The 16,540-nt window shown below is 35.4% G+C and overlaps 1 protein-coding gene across 5 annotated transcripts in view; it reads left to right on the top strand.

Moving 5' to 3' along the window:
- grid1.S (glutamate receptor, ionotropic, delta 1 S homeolog) overlaps window positions 1–16,540 on the top strand; it is a 547,369-nt gene that overhangs the window by 480,683 nt on the left and 50,146 nt on the right. For all 5 annotated transcript variants that reach the window (XM_041571139.1, XM_041571138.1, XM_041571137.1 and 2 more), the window contains exons 9-11: window positions 9,959–10,060; window positions 11,616–11,813; window positions 14,513–14,837. In XM_041571139.1, the coding sequence (XP_041427073.1) occupies window positions 9,959–10,060; window positions 11,616–11,813; window positions 14,513–14,837 (625 nt within the window). The remainder of the gene's footprint in view (window positions 1–9,958; window positions 10,061–11,615; window positions 11,814–14,512; window positions 14,838–16,540) is intronic.

Below are 16,540 nucleotides of genomic sequence, written 5' to 3'. Positions count from 1 at the left end.
CAATCTCATCCTATCACGTCCGTCACACACACCCTGATATATATATAATACCATCAATACATTCTAAATCCATGGTCCATATGTATCATCTATAGCAGTGAATATAATCTTTAAATGACTAATAACTCTGGTTGAAAGAATGTTCCTCATCTTGTGCAATTTCAGTCAGCAATGTCCTTGTAATATAAGGTTCATGCACCACTACATTAACTCTGTAATACTATTAATCTGTAGTTTGAAAAATATTATTGTGTTCAAGCCTCATTACTTGAACACTAAAAATACTGTCCACAGAAAAGAGGACATTTTATTAATAGATCTTATATTTTTTTTAAAAGCTCCACTACAAAAAGAGTTTTTGCTTTATTGTTGTAATGTCGAATTAGGATTGTGGTTGGATCTGTGAAAGAAAGCAAAGAGAACTAACCATTTTGATACTCTGCGCTATGATTTTATGTCAGTACAGGTATGGGACCTGTTATCAAGAATGCTTGGGACCTGGGGTTTTCCGAATAATGTACGTATCTTTCCATAATTTGGATCTTCATACCTTAAGTCTACTAAAAAATTATTTAAACATGAAATAAACCAATAGGCTGGTTTTGTTTCCAATAAGGATTAATTATATCTTAGTTTGGATCAAGTACAAGGTACTGTTTTATTATTACAGAGAAAAAGAAAATAATTTTTAATAAATGATTTGGCTAAAATGGAGTCTATGGGAGGTGGCCTTTCAGTAATTCAGAGCTTTCTGGATAATGGGTTTCCAGATAACGGATCCCATATCTGTACTACCTTCCATTAGTTTCACTAGCCATAAAGCTTTATGTCTAGGGGGCAGATTTATCAAGGGTCGAAATTCAAAGTACAAAAAACTTTGAAATTCGACCATAAATAAATTGAATATCTAATTCGAAGTTTTTTCAGCAAATTTGGCAATCCTGCGATCGAATAAAATTCATAGATCAATCGAAAGAATGATTTGAACGATTTTAGAGTACGATCTAACGATTTTTATTCGATGTGTAAAGACTTAGGAAAATGTTGCAGAAGGTCCCCATAGGCTTACATCACACTTCGGCAGGTTTAATTTGGCGAAGTATTGAAGTCAAAGTTTTTTTAAAGAGACAGTACTTCGATTATCTAATGGTCAAATATTCAAATGATTTTTACTTCAAATCGAAGTCAAAGTATATTAGAAGTCGTAGTATCCTATTTGATGGTCGAAGTATCCAAATAATTAATTCGAACTTCAAATTTTTTTACTTCGAAAATTCCCTCAAATTCACTTCGACCCTTAGTAAATATGCCCCTAAATTTATGGAAGTTTCACGATACAAATCATCACTTCATAAACTGTAGCAATTGTTGATTGCCTTCCATGCTGTACAACTATTTTATTGCCCCCTTACATCAGGATGTCTTTGTTTGCCTTGTTTTGATAATGCCACCATATTTCTGCTTCAGTTTTCAACTTTATTTTGAGCATTCTCTGCTGTAACATAGTAATACAATATAATGAACCTGTTTGTTTAGAGCTTACAGATGTGATCCACCTTGAGAAAAAAATCATCAGTAGTTTAGGCAAATAATAGTTTGTGTAAAGTAAGGGGCCGATTCCCTAACTTTGAGTGAAGGATTCGAAGTTAAAAAAACTTCGAATTTCGAAGTTTTTTTTGGGCTACTTCGACCTTCGACTACGACTATCGAAGGATTCGAAGTAAAAATCGTTCGACTATTCGACCATTCGATAGTCGAAGTACTGTCTCTTTAAAAAAAACTTCGACCCCCTAGTTTGCCATCTAAAAGCTACCGAAGTCAATGTTAGCCTATGGGGAAGGTCCCCATAGGCTTGGCTAACTTTTTTTGATCGAAGGATATTCCTTCGATCGTTCGATCAAACTATCTGCGCTAAATCCTTCGACTTCGATAGTTGAAGTCGAAGGATTTTAGTTCCTAGTCGAATATCGAGGGTTAATTAACCCTCGATATTCGACCCTTAGTGAATCGGCCCCTAGGTGTCTATTGACTAAAGTGTTATAATATGCCAGGATGTGCCTGTAGAAAACTAACAGATCATTGCTGGAGGGTTAAGTAATTGGATATCATTGCAGAAATATTGGAATTACTAATGACAGTATATAATTTTTATATCATACATACAGTTGATGATAACAGCTCATTTAGGTCATAGCATTAAACTGGGTGTCAGTATTATTACGTTTGTCTCTAAGTCCAGTATAGACTAGTAATATTCAATATGTGAGTATTTATAGACATGCTATAGACATCAAGTTATGTGGCAATAAAGAAAATGGCATAGTCCATATTAGAGAAAAGCATATGCATCCAATAACGAGGAAGCAAAATTATTACTTGTTATGAGTTTGCCTTCTTTTTAGCAACTTGAGTTTGGTTTTTCCAAATGATGATATGCTTCTATTTGAAATAACTGAACAGGGTACACATATTTCTTTAAAATCATAAGTTGGGAAGCAAGCAAGGTGCAATTTGTAAAAATCAATTGTGGTTTTAGATCATTCCACCCAGTCCTAGGAAAGACAAATCCCACATACTAGTAAAGATACATTTAACCTGTACATTTAAGATATATTGCTTCTGGGTCTGGGTCATGGACATGTGCAAATAAATAAATACATGTGGACACAGCACCTATTCTCTAAATTAGGTGGAATTTACTTTGCAGCTATAGAGAAGCTATAGAGCAGCATAGTGTTCCTTGAGAAATTGCATGGCATAGGCACAAAGGTATTGTTTTGCAATGGCAAGGTCTATAGTATGGCAAATATAATATCAACTAGTGTGTGGTAATCAGTGATGCTGGTCTTTGCTCTTATAACATTTTGTGCTGCCAGAAGTGTTGCAGAAATTGCATAAACCCAGGCACAATCTATGGACATTATTGGAAATGCAAGAAAAGCCTTATTCAATGGAGGGTGCCACTAGGTTAAAGAATGTACCTGGGGAAATCTGGGGAAAAGGTGCAACCATCTTACTTATCTCTCTTACTTATCTCTCCCAGGCATCTATGTAGAGATGGTGGGTTTCCCAGCACTATAAAATAATGTACTGTGCATGTGATCTACACTGTATATTTTCCGTGATTTTCTGGAGTTGTAAAGGAGCATTTTTCACTCAGGATTTACATTTTACAAACAAGCTATGTCTGGAAATGAAGCATGTTCAGTTATGGTCACTTTTAGTATTCTATATATCTACATAGGTTTTAAAGTTGAACAACATAATTTAGTAATGTCTATTTGTTCAAGTTAGTTCAGTTCCTTAACCAAAGCCACTCTGACATTTGTCTTGTTAAACCATGCATTCATTGTGAATGTTATATTTTTTTAGTACTTATTATCAAATGGTCTGGAATATGTTTTATTAAGAATAAAGTTATGACTCTCATATGTAAAGATAATTGTATTAACATTTATTCAAGGTGACTTTTAATATTCACAGAGGCTGCAATGACTTTAGTATACTTTGCTTGTCCAAATGAATCACATTCCATAGAACTGGAACAAATGTTTATAATTAATTTTAAATTAACAATCATTAGTACATAATACATATAACATAGTTAGCTATTTAATATATAAGCATAGCAAGTGTTTATCCTGTAAAAGTATAGGATCTATTATTATGCTTGGATCTGGGATTTTCCAGATAAGAGAGCTTTGAGTAATTTGGATCTCCATACCTTAAGTCTGCTAAAACCCATTTAATCCTTAATAAACCCAGGGGTCGATTTATTAATGTTTTTTTGGGGTTAGTACGCTGGGCAAATGCGCGCCAGTTAGGGATTAAGCATTCAGGTTGTGGGTTAGAGGAGATCCACGGGCTGATGTGAAACAGCCAGTTTAAGGTTGTATGTTGTATGTTGACATGACAGAAAAGGGGCCTAGTGAGTCTTCTGTGAAAATCAACTCTTTGAGAATACATGTGGTAGTGATTTGTAACTGAAGTTATATATATTTTGGAACAGTTCTGCCTAATATTGAAATATTTGCATTCTGCCAACCCCTCTGTTGGAGCTGCTGAATAAAATGTCTGCATTGTTTTATCACACCCTTGAGTAAAATGTCTGCTTCGCACAGTAAAGGTTTTCTTAACTCTGGCCCTAAAGGAATTTTACCAGTTATGGGTAACAACTTTATATATTTATGTTCTTATTTATTCTTGAATAATGCCACCTCATTATTTTTTTAAAGTGTGTGCTCAAATTACTGCTTATATATACTGCTTTATATATTACTGAAATGATTATTCAATCAATCTAATTTAGAATCAGTGATCAGTGATAAGTAATAAAATAAACTATAGGAAAAAAACATAGGAAAGGCAAAATCTATGAAAAAGCTCCTAGGAATATTTTTTTGTACACTCTATCACTGTATAAAATAATTAATTATAATACATTATCAGTATATAAGTCTCAGAGCACGTTCAACATATTGTTCCCAAAACGGCTATTTCATAACAGCTTTACCTGTTTCTCGGTTATTTCGTCCATGATATAGAACAGCAGTATAAATACAGTAAATGCCATTTGTTCCCAGGCTTAGATTTTTTTCCAGACCACAGCTTTATACATTATAGTCTAGTCTTGTTATCTTGAATCAATCCATCATTTTGACTTGAAGCTGTGATTTCCAGTTAACTCAGTCAAAAGGGTGGCTCAGGACTGGTGTCAGGTAGAAAGGTACATTTGTATATGATGTGACTGAAAAGACAATGTCAATTTTACTGAGTGGAACAAGAGTATATTTAAGACCTTGTTCAGAGAACTATTTAAACTGTTTCTTGTTCTGAAAAGTTTTTTACTCCAAACGTTTGAAATGTTTGAAAGAAGGGACTAGTGATAAGCAAAATTTTTCGCCAGATTTTGCCATGAAAAAGATGCCCATAGACTCCAAAAAAAAAAATTGTTGTGTATCAAAAAAAAATTGTCACGCACAGACGTCAATGCATTTGGCCAATTTGTAGCCATTTCACAAATTTTCCGCAAAGCAAAATGGGTCATATTCACCAATCATTAAAGGGAACCTATACAGTATGTCATATTTGCAGTTCTGAATATAAAAGAAAAGCCACCAATAGCAGTAGAGTTTAAATGAGACTTCAATTGAGTAACAGTATTAAAAATGTATTTCAATACAGTTCTCATGTCCTGAGCATTCTGGATAACATGCTTATATGTCCTGTCTACATGATCTGGGATACGTACTACTTACACTAAGAAGATCCCCCTATTATATAACTGTCAGACCCGGATTTGTGGAAAGGCCACCTAGGCCCGGACATAGGGTGGCAGGATTTTAGGGCGGCGACATGCTGCCCAACTACACCCACATTGGTTCATAAAACACTGGGGATGCGCTGGAGATACAATCATTTTTTAAATTTCCCATGCACAATCCTCATTGCTCTGGTCCAGACGATGAAAATTTGCACAAATAAAGGGGAGGGAACAGGGGAGATGAATGGCAGTGGACCTAGGGGCGCCAACTATGTAAATCCGGCCCTGATTATTGTATTCATAATATTTAGTATACATAATATTTAGTATAAGCCTTTGCAGACACTTTGTATTGATTCACTACTTAAATTGTATTCCGATTTGTTACTTGTGTGACTTGTTCTGGTTGTTCAATTGCATTTAAACTGTTTTATTTATAAAAGGCCCCATACCTGTACTGTAATATCTGAGAAATGCTACATTGATCAACAACAATAATTTTAGTTACAGTAACTGACATATACAGATCTTAGAATATTGCAAGCATGCTTAATAAATAACATAGTATAATAGTTCATAAATATGAGCATACTTATTTGTGCAAGGTTCCTTCCTTGTCATATCTGCATGGTAACCCTCACTTAGAACACCCCCCCCCCAAAAAAAAAGTAGAAGGTTACAATCTACTGCAAGAATGTGTCTGGTTAATATTAATCCTCTTAATTAAAAAAAAAATAAATGAAATAAAATAACTGATATCACTTCCTGCCTGAGTCTCTCCCTGCTCACTTATAGCTCTGGGCTCAGATTATAGAAGAGAAGGGAGGGTTGGAGGAAGAGGAGCAAACTAAGCATGCAATCACCCAGGGCAAGGAGATTTATGCGGAAAACAGGAAGTCTGATACAGGAGCCCATGTGTACACAATAAAAGAAATGCAGTTTGTTTTGACAGAAGACTCAGAGCAGCATTACTTTGAGGGTTTACTGGTATATTTAGGTGGACCTTTCTGATAAGGATTACTTAGTTTTATCCTTTCCTTCTCCTTTAAAGAACAGTTTAATAAAAATACAATTCCAAGGCAAATCCCTTAATTTCTCTCAATAGCTTTTGCTGTAGAAAACCTTGCATTTTAAGTATCACCAATCTGCAAGATGGCTGGTTTTAAAATTGTATTTATAGCTAGAGAATTGAGAAGAAATTAGAGAGGACCATTAAATAAAAGTTGTACTAGATGTATATATTTAGAAATGGAACAAAGTATAAAACTGTTTATTGGATGCATTGATGGTCTTCTATTTTTCAAGGTTCATTTACAGCTGTTCCTACAGATCTAGATCTGTTTTATTTTAAACATTTTAAAAAATTCTAGATTTAGAAATAAAATACCAAGCTCCTGTAATTCCAAAAAAAGCAGATCAAATACAAGTATGATTTTTATTAACAGATTAATAAGACTAATCTAATATCAACTACATTTTGCTAGAGCCCATACAAAGAGATAGAAAAAGATCTGCTGGTGTCTTATCAGACATTAGCCGAGTATTTTGTTTAGCAGTGCTTGAAATGACTTTTTTCTTCATTACCAGCCTAAAACAGATCAACTGTGTCAAAAATTATTTCTGACTTAAAAATATACACAAAATTTTGTATCTCTGAACATTTTGGTAGCACTTGACATTGTAATGAGGAATATGAGAATCTGTGACAAAAGACTTTAGGGCAATGGCACACAAAGAGAACTATTAATTGCCTGGCTGTGAAAACTACCAGAATTGTAACATGTGCCATTGCCCTTAGCAGTATTTTCAGTTTACGTTTGTTTGTATCATTTTTTCCAATGTTATCCGTGCCTGTCACTGGACTTTACATCTAACTAACCTGAGAAATATGTTTCTCTGCCAAAAATTATGTGGTTCAGCATAAAACTTTCAGAACAGTTGTAATGGTAATGTTAGCATAATATAAAAATAAATTTGACAGAAGTTGCTGAAAAACCCAGTAATCATCCAGCAGAGTTAGTTCTCTTAGATGTACAGGAGCAATGAAAATGAAAAGGCAGAGTTTTAGAATTTGACACAAAGCCTGGAGAAGAGAAGCAATGGAGCAATGAAGTCACTAGCATGGTGTGGACTGAGTTCTGACAGGTCTCAGAAGGAAGAGCAAAAACAACTCCACAGCTGCTCCACAGCTATAGAAAGCCTCCATCAATGATGATTGTAGGAGGAAAACAGATAAGTTAACCTCTGTCTTTGCTGGAACTGAGCCTATAGGGTTCTAAGTAGTGATGAGCGAATCTGCAAAATTTTGCAAAACACATTGAAGTCAATGGGAATTTTTTTCTTATAGTGGCTTTTTTTGTCCAAATGTATTAGTCAATAGGCATTTTTTCTTATGGCAACTTTTTTGTCCTAATGAATTAAAGTCAATGGGTGTTTTTTTCTTATGGTGACTTTTTTCTCCAAATGCATTTAAGTCAATGGTTGTTTTTCATATGGCGACTTTTTTGTCCTAATGCATTAAAGTCAGGGGGTCTTTTTTTCTTATGGTGACTTTTTTCTCCAAATGCATTTAAGTCAATGGTTGTTTTTCATATGGCGACTTTTTTGTCCTAATGCATTAAAGTCAGGGGGTCTTTTTTTCTTATGGTGATTTTTTTTTGTCATAATGCAAACTTCAATAGGCATTTTTTCTTATGGTGACTTATCTCTCAATACACTCAATGTCTCCTCTATAATAACAATGTCCTGTCTATTTCTGTTCAGTAGATAATTATCAACATACACCTTAATGTGTCTTGTGTTTTTAAGGAAAATAGACATAACTTTAACTAGAAATATTGAAACCCCTTTTTAATTTGTAAGATGATTGTCATAGTGGCAGATTTAGAGCTCACCACTGAAAACTTCACCGACTTTCTATTTATTCCTATACGTATTTATCAAAATATGTACTTAAATAAAAAAAATATAGGGAGTTATTTATAAACACATTTTTTTGCGCTAAAAATAATTATTGTGAATAATATTTTAAAAAAAGCTTGTGAGATCATGTAGAATTCAGTGGGAACTTTTCGAGCAACATTTTTAATTCTTTATTCAGATTGAGTTGTTTTAATTTTTTGAGCTTGAAAAGTCACTCAAAATGAGTAAACATTGCTTTTTTAATAAATTAGGTAACATTCCTGTTTCCTATATTTATCTATTATATACAGGAATGGGATCTGTTAGCTGGGATTTTCTGTAATATTGAGCACAATGGCTTAAAGCTAAAACAAATATAATAGGGAATATCATAAACCCCAGGATTGCTTTTGCAGCCAATCTAAATTAATGTGCAGGAAACAATGTTATTAATACAGAAAAAAAGCCTAATTCACAATTATAATAATTTCTTTATATACAACTCTAGGGGGCATTTCCTTACCACACTGCAGTCCTACAAATTTCCCCACAGTCAGCTGCACAAAAAGTACCACCAGTCATTGAACTTCTTTGTGCTTTGCTGAACTTCTGCCTTGTCTTTTATTCCAAATTGACATAATCCACTGTGAGAACACTGGAAGTACTGCCACCTGTGAACCACGTAGCAGCTCCAGGGTTCCCACAGTGGTCTGCAGAGGTATTCCACAAAATTGGGCACGCACATAACTCTTACACCGAGTGCAATTGGACTTGGAGAACCTTCAGTGCTATTGCATCTGATTTATGAAGTGCAAATGCAATTGTGTTAATTTTAACACATTGGGTGCAATTTTGTCAGGCGGATTTCTCCTGCCTACCACAAAAAAAATTTGAAATGTCCTCCAGCAATGTGGAAGAAAACATGGCTATTGCATTTAGAGGTTTACTGTCACCCCTGTTGCCCAGTGAAAAATACATTGCTAAAAATCCCATAGGAATGAATAAAAGTGGGTGAGTTTTTCTGTGGTACAGTCTTATCTCACATTTTCATAAATCTGCCTATGCATGTTAAAAATCATTAAAACTTTAAAAAAACAATATAATTGTTTTTACACCAATAAGGATTAATTATATCTTAGTTGGGATCAAGCACAATCTACTGTTTTGTTATTACAGAGAAAAAGGAAGTATGTTTTCATTATTGAATTGTTGCATTTTTTAACTGAAATTTAGTCTCTTGGACACAACCTTCCTGTAATTTGGAGCTTTCTGGATTACTAACTGGTTTTCGGATAACAGATCCTATACCTGTACTGTATTTTGGAGCTATTTGGATAAAAAAATGTTAAATAGTAAATCTCATGCCTGTGCAAATGTATTATAGCCTATTTCTATAAAGCATCAAACATTTGTTTGCCATATAAAATTGTATTCATATCTCTAGCAAATAATATTCAAATGTGACTTCATTATGCCCATGTTTAACAAATGAATACATTGAATGTTGTACAGTAAAACAATAAATCAGACCTTCCAGTAAACTAATGCTAATTGATTGAACGCATGGCGCATTGCATAACAAGTTAGACACGCTATCTGGGCATACTAAAGATCTACATACATTCATAATTTGTGCAAATGATGTGCATCTGTAGTTCATTTTACTGTAATAGAATTGATTCAACTGACATGTCTACCAAAACTAGTTTTGTTTCATTGCTCTTGATGTTACTTTGTTTTACTCTATTATTTCCCAAAATGTATTCTAGAATAATTTTTACCTAATTGTTTCAGTTGGCAACCTGGGACTCCATAAAAGGATTTAATGGAAGTCTTCAAGAAAAACCATTAAATAATGACTTGCAAGGATTAACTCTGAAAGTCGTGACAGTTTTGGTATGCAACAATCATATATTTTTCCATTTTTAGTTTTGTGTTTTCAGAGCTTTTGTCTTAAATAAGGAATTATGCTTTCTGCTCATGCTAAGAATATACACACATAGCTATACTTAACTAGCTGTAGATGATGAGCTCACTATAGCCTTGGATATTAAGCTTGTCCTAGAAAACATCCCAGTCATCACAATATCATCCAGCAGGGCATTCAACAGCCTCAGTGCCCTCACTATGAAGAACCAACTCAGCTGATTCACATGAAAGTTCTGTTCCTCACATGTATACCGTATATACTCGCGTATAAGCTGAGTTTTTCAGCACTGAAAATGTGCTGAAAAAGTCTACCTCGGCTTATACGCGAGTCTCAGTACCGAGTCTCTCCCCTGCTGCTGCGTGCTCGTTCCCAGTGCCCAGTATCAGACAAGCTGCTGCCTACTCCAGCCTCTCCTTCTGGTGACGTCACGAGCGCCATTATTGCGTGGCGGCTTCTGGGATCTCAGTTCGCTTAGCATGGTCACCGGAGGCAGGGGACTGGACCTCGTTCCCTCCTGTGGGTTTCCCTCACTGTGACGGAGGAAGCGATTACGGATGGGGCTGAGAGCGAGGAGCAATGGGAGGCAGCCGGTGTGTGTGTGTGTGTGTGTGACACCCTCCTCTTCCGGCAATGGACGTCGACCGGCTCCAGGAGGCTCTGAAAGGTCAGACAGTTTCATGGCTATTGGGGCGAATGTGATGCAAACTAGGCATCTAGTCTAGTGGGGCTTTTAACCTCTGGCTGATTAGGGATCATGGGAGATGTAGTTCAGTGTAGGCTTAATTCCTTTCTATGCGCTGAGCACTGACACATGCGCAAATGTCACATAAGCAGCCTAATTCACCTGAAACAGCACCTTCTATACTCACGCGTGTCAGTGCTCAGCGCATAGAAAAGAATGTTCGGCAAGGAGCAAATACACGGTCAGTCTCCCTTTATTTCCCGTGCCTGTCTGTGTGGGAGGCGGTGTTACAGAGGGAAAGGAATGTATGAAGAAACGTGCACGGGAGACCTGAAACTACAGAGGCTGCTTGCAGGGGGGGAGCTTTTTTCAGAGCTTTATTTCCACTTGCTTGTCTGGGAGGGAGGGAGGGAGGGAGGGAGGGGGGAGCAGCTTTTAGTAAAATGTAGCTGTGCCGGGAAAGGAAAATGTGACCCTGCATTCAAAAGTGTAGTATAGGCTTATACACGAGTCAATACAGGTTCCCAGTTTTCCTAGGTAAAATTAGGTACCTCGGCTTATACGCGGGTCGGCTTATACACGAGTCAATACAGGTTCCCAGTTTTCCTAGGTAAGATTAGGTACCTCGGCTTATACGCGGGTCGGCTTATACACGAGTATATACGGTACTATGAATAGTTACAATAATCCAAACGTTAACTTTTATGGCATAATGTTGTTGGTATAAGTTACAGGGCAGGAGAAAACATTTGCCATCATACTGCACAACACAGTTTGTATTATAAATCATTTAGGCTATAGCTGGATAATCGTTTTTTTTTTTTTTTGTTTTTTTTTAGGAAGAACCTTTTGTTATGGTTGCAGAAAATATTCTTGGTCAACCCAAGAGATACAAGGGGTTTTCCATTGAAATAATGGATGAGCTCTCTAATCGGCTGGGGTTTAAATATGAAATTTACCAAGCACCTGATGGTAAATATGGACATCAGCTTTCTAATGGCTCTTGGAATGGTATGATAGGAGAGCTGATCAACAAGGTAAGAAATACCAAGATGTCTACATTTATTAAGTAAAAATATAATAAAGAGAGAGACCGTTCAAGCTCACTGCTCGTCCCTCCCCCTGCCAGGTGCTTAGTCACCAGTGTCCCCACTGTATCCAATGACAAAACTCAATATAGACTGCACTTCTGGACAGTTTAATAAGGCAGGTAGCCTTTTGGGATCAAATCCCTTAATCATAGGTTACCCAACCTAGCGTAACCTATGATTAAGGGATTTGATCCCTAAATGCGTTTTTCAGCTACCTGCCTTATTAAACTGTCCAGAAGTGCCGTCTATATTGAGTTTTGTCATTACATTTATTAAGAGCATTCATGCCAAATTAAAATGTGCAACTTAAAATAAAATATTTCAGGCCAATTATTTGACACACCATGAGAACAGCAATGTTTCTATTAGTATTCTTGTCACTTATTCATAGAGCTTGTATGGACATAAAGTTACATGGTTGAACTTGATGGACTTTGGACTTTTTTCAGGGTTGAAAAAAGTCCATCAAGTTCAACCCCTCCAAATGGACAAATATTGTTTTTTAAATAGAAACTGATTTTTGTTCAAAATCTCTTGAGGGGCATTTTTTACTTTTTAGCAAGGGTTGGAGACTTGAGGAGAACAGAGTTATAGGGCAGGACTAGAGGAAACGCTTGGACCCGACACGTCGCAATGCGACTAAATGCATGCAACGTGTTGGATATTTTACAGAAAACAGAAGTGAAGGAGAATCGCAGGAAAGAAATACATTGATCCGACTGTAGGATGAAAATGCAGAGCGCTGCGAATAAAAAAGGAGCAGGGTATATAATCTCTGCATCTTGTTCTGGACTTTTCTTAGGGCATTGCTGCACTCTGCACCTTGCACAAGATCTTTTTTTTAAAGCAATTTGTAAATTATCACTAGGGAGTGTGACTTGAGTTCCTACCATTATGTTCGTGTTCACTCAAATTGTAGAAGGAGAGTCCAATAGGAGACGTTCATGTATGGGGACTCCTGCATTTAGTTTTTATAAGGAACAATAAAGAAAATCCCCATTCATTGTAATAGAAAAAGATGTAAGCTATCTGCACTTGGTGTCATTATGCCACTAATATATACATTCTTATAATAGCAAGTAGGTCTTTAGGCATCAGGATTTCTTATAACAAGCATACTTAAGCATATTTAATTCTGTTTTGGGATAGAGCTAAATAATTGTTTCATTTAACCGAATTTGTGATATGTTTTATTGTTTATTATCAGCAATATGAATAAAAGAACATTATCGAATGCAACAATAATTGTTTAAGTTTTCTGCGTAATATATTTTTATTAATTTGCTGTATTATACATTACCACTGTTGAATTACTTGTGCTGCCCCTTAGTTTGCAATGTGAAAGCCTAAATATCTTGTTCTAGTCATGAATTATGTCAAGAAAATGCATACTGTTTATGTACTGGAATATATGATAATGTTCCATTTCATTTCTGTAAAAGCTACATCGTACCACAAAAATAATTGGTATATAAACATTGCATGTTAAATGAGTTCACCAATAAAAACGTATGCTACATAGTATATGATAAACTTTAAATTATAATCAGTAGTTATTGAAAATATTTAATAATCAGTTTGAGTGCAATAACTAAAGGTCAGATTTACTAAGGATCGAATGGCAAATTAAAATTTGAATTTTCATATTTTTTTTGTCCAAATTCTATTTTGAATATAAAACCACCAACTCGAATTTGAATGGGAGATTTATCACACCTCGACCCTGGAAGCAATTCTAATGTAATACTTCACCGCCTAAAACCTGCCAAGTTCATGTAGAAGTCCGTTGAACCATTTGAAGATCTTAACTGCCTTCCTGAAATTTGAGGGTTTTTTTCAGAGGAAAACGCAATTCAAATTTGATTCGAATTGGGTTGTTCCTATTCGATCCAATGTTAGACATTCAAGTTTTTTCATAAATAACCTCCCATTTATTAGAGTTAAGAAAAATTCATATAACTCAAAATTCGACCTTTGATAAATAACCCCCCATAAATATTGCTTTAAAACAGAACAGTTTTGAAACTATATGAATATATATATCTTTGAAAAACTGGAAGAAAATAAAAAGTAATTTCATACAAAGAGCAATCCAGGTGACATTTTAAACCTGTTCCTCTAATACCCATCTCTTATTTTTCATTTAAAGAGATCCTTAAGTACATAAGTAAATGTCAATTGATACTGTACAATAATGTGGTGTGCTGAGACTCTATTAACAATATTTTAACTGATTATTGCCATTATGGATGAAGGAATATATTTGATAAGACCTGTAATTCTAATGAACCTCAAAGTTTTGTGCCATTCAAATCAGTTTATGAATCATTTAGGCTTTCATACTCTGACATGTATGAATTTATTCTATGCTGCCCTTTAAATGTCATCATTTCACATTGGATTATTAAGATACTTGAACTGATCTGTTACTTTTATAAAATTAAATCATATCTGCTGTTAAAATACATCCACTCTAATGAATCTGTTCCCACTGCCATGTCAGAATAAAATCAGCAAGAAACCATTTTAGCTCCCCTTCAGCTGCAAAATAAGTATAGAGAGTTGGATATGCTGTTGTATGTGGTAGCTAAGACATTGAAAATGAATTGATCATGATATCAAGCAATTTCTATTTTTTTCTGTAGAGGGCAGACATTGCAATATCTGCAATCACTATAACACCAGAGCGGGAAAATGTTGTGGACTTCACCAAGCGTTACTTGGATTATTCTGTAGGAATTCTGATAAAAAAGCCTGAAGAAAGAATAAATATTTTCTCCCTCTTTGCACCCTTTGACTTTGCTGTGTGGACCTGCATTGCTGCTGTTATTCCTGTAGTTGGGGTCCTAATATTTGTTTTAAATCGAATTCAGGCGGTAAGAGCACAGAGTTCTTCTCAAACAAGTCAGTCAACATCTTCTACTCTGTACAGTGCAATATGGATTGTATATGGTGCTTTTGTCCAACAAGGTACTTTATTTTACTAATGCTTATAAGTGTATACTGACAAATGCGTTTTAAATAGCTGATTTTTTAAACCATTCTGTCACACAATTTTCATCTATCAAATAGCATTGCTTGGAATTAATGTATCTACTGTATGTATAGTGATAAATTCAGCATAAATATAAGTGCTAACCCAAACAAAAAACATGACTAGATCATGCAATTTGGACTATGATGGCTGAATTACATGTCTCTTTACGAAGGCAGATTTATCGAAATGTGAAAAATGTAAGTTGTTCAAATTAAAACAATAACAAAAAGTGAAAAGTTAAAAACATGAAAACTTTTCATCAATTAATAATGCGAAAAAAATGCAGAAGCAGTGAGATCACATTCTACCTTTTATTTTCAATGAGTTGCAAGATCTGGATACAGTCAAAATTGTGGTGTGGTGATCTACTGTATATAAATTGTCCATATACCACATAAAATAAAAGATCAGATAGCAAACACAATGAGTATATGTGCTACTTAGTCCATGTTTTATGAAGTTGAGAACTGTGGCAATCTCAATAAAATATGGGCCAAGTTTGCTTGAAATATTAAACTACAGCTCCCAACAACTTCTACATGAAGTTGCTTAGTAAGTCAATATTCCAGAAACACAGATTCAAAATATTTGCCTCAAACTTTTTTTTAATTTAATATTGATAAATCTATCCCCTTGTGTTTAAAGGATCCTACCTTGTAGCATTCAGCATAGGTCACTGACATGTGGGAAAAAAAGGTTGGCCAGTCGTCATGTGTTTGGTGTCGTCATGTGTTTGGTGTTGCTGATCATGATATAATACTATAAGGTTGCATGTCAACACTATGATACAATTAATCCTTAGTCCGATCTATTGGATGAGGCCAATTAAAGGGCATGTAAACTATATATTCACTATATATATATATATTAAATTGTACATTATCCAAACCAAGATAGAATTTATCCTTATTGGAAGCAAAGTTTTTTTTATGTTTACATGACTTTCTTGTAGACTTAGGGGCATGAAAATCCAAATTACAGAAATATCCATTATCTGGAAAACCCCAGGTCAAGAGCATACCGGATGACAGGTCCCATACCTGTGTGTATGTGTGTGTGTGTGTATATATACATATGGCAAGAGCAGAGTTTCTATGGAAATCAGTGATGCCTTCTCTTCATTGGTAGCTAGACTGGAGTGAGGATGTTTTGTATTCTGAGCTGAAGTTTTACTGCAGTAGCTTGGAACTGAGCTTTCTCAGTAACTAACATTGTATTGTTAAATCTATTATCCCCTCTCATCCCATCAAACAATACACTGCTCGAACTGTCAAATCTAGGTCACACCTTGTCTCACTCTCATTATTACTGTTACTTGCAGCTGGGGACATCTCCCCAAACCCTGGTCTAGCTCACTCATTTGTACCCTCACTTATTCCTACTCTCAGGCATTCAACAAGGTCTTTTCCAGTCTTTAAGACTTTACGTACTTCTAATATTGCAAACCTAATTCACATAAAACCAGCACCCTCCCTGCCTTTCTCATGTGCCCTCTGGAATGCACGGTCAATCTGCAATAAACTAACAGCAGTCCATGACCTCTCTATAGCTAAATCCCTTCACCTTCTTGCAATCACTGAAACATGGCTCTCCCCCTCAGACACTGCTTCACCTGCTGCCCTCTGCTATGGAGGCT

Source organism: Xenopus laevis, chromosome 7S (assembly GCF_017654675.1).
Source record: "Xenopus laevis strain J_2021 chromosome 7S, Xenopus_laevis_v10.1, whole genome shotgun sequence".
Classification (NCBI taxonomy): Eukaryota; Metazoa; Chordata; class Amphibia; order Anura; family Pipidae; genus Xenopus; species Xenopus laevis.
Note: the sequence above shows the minus strand (reverse complement) of the source record. Positions and strands in the feature narration are given on the sequence as shown.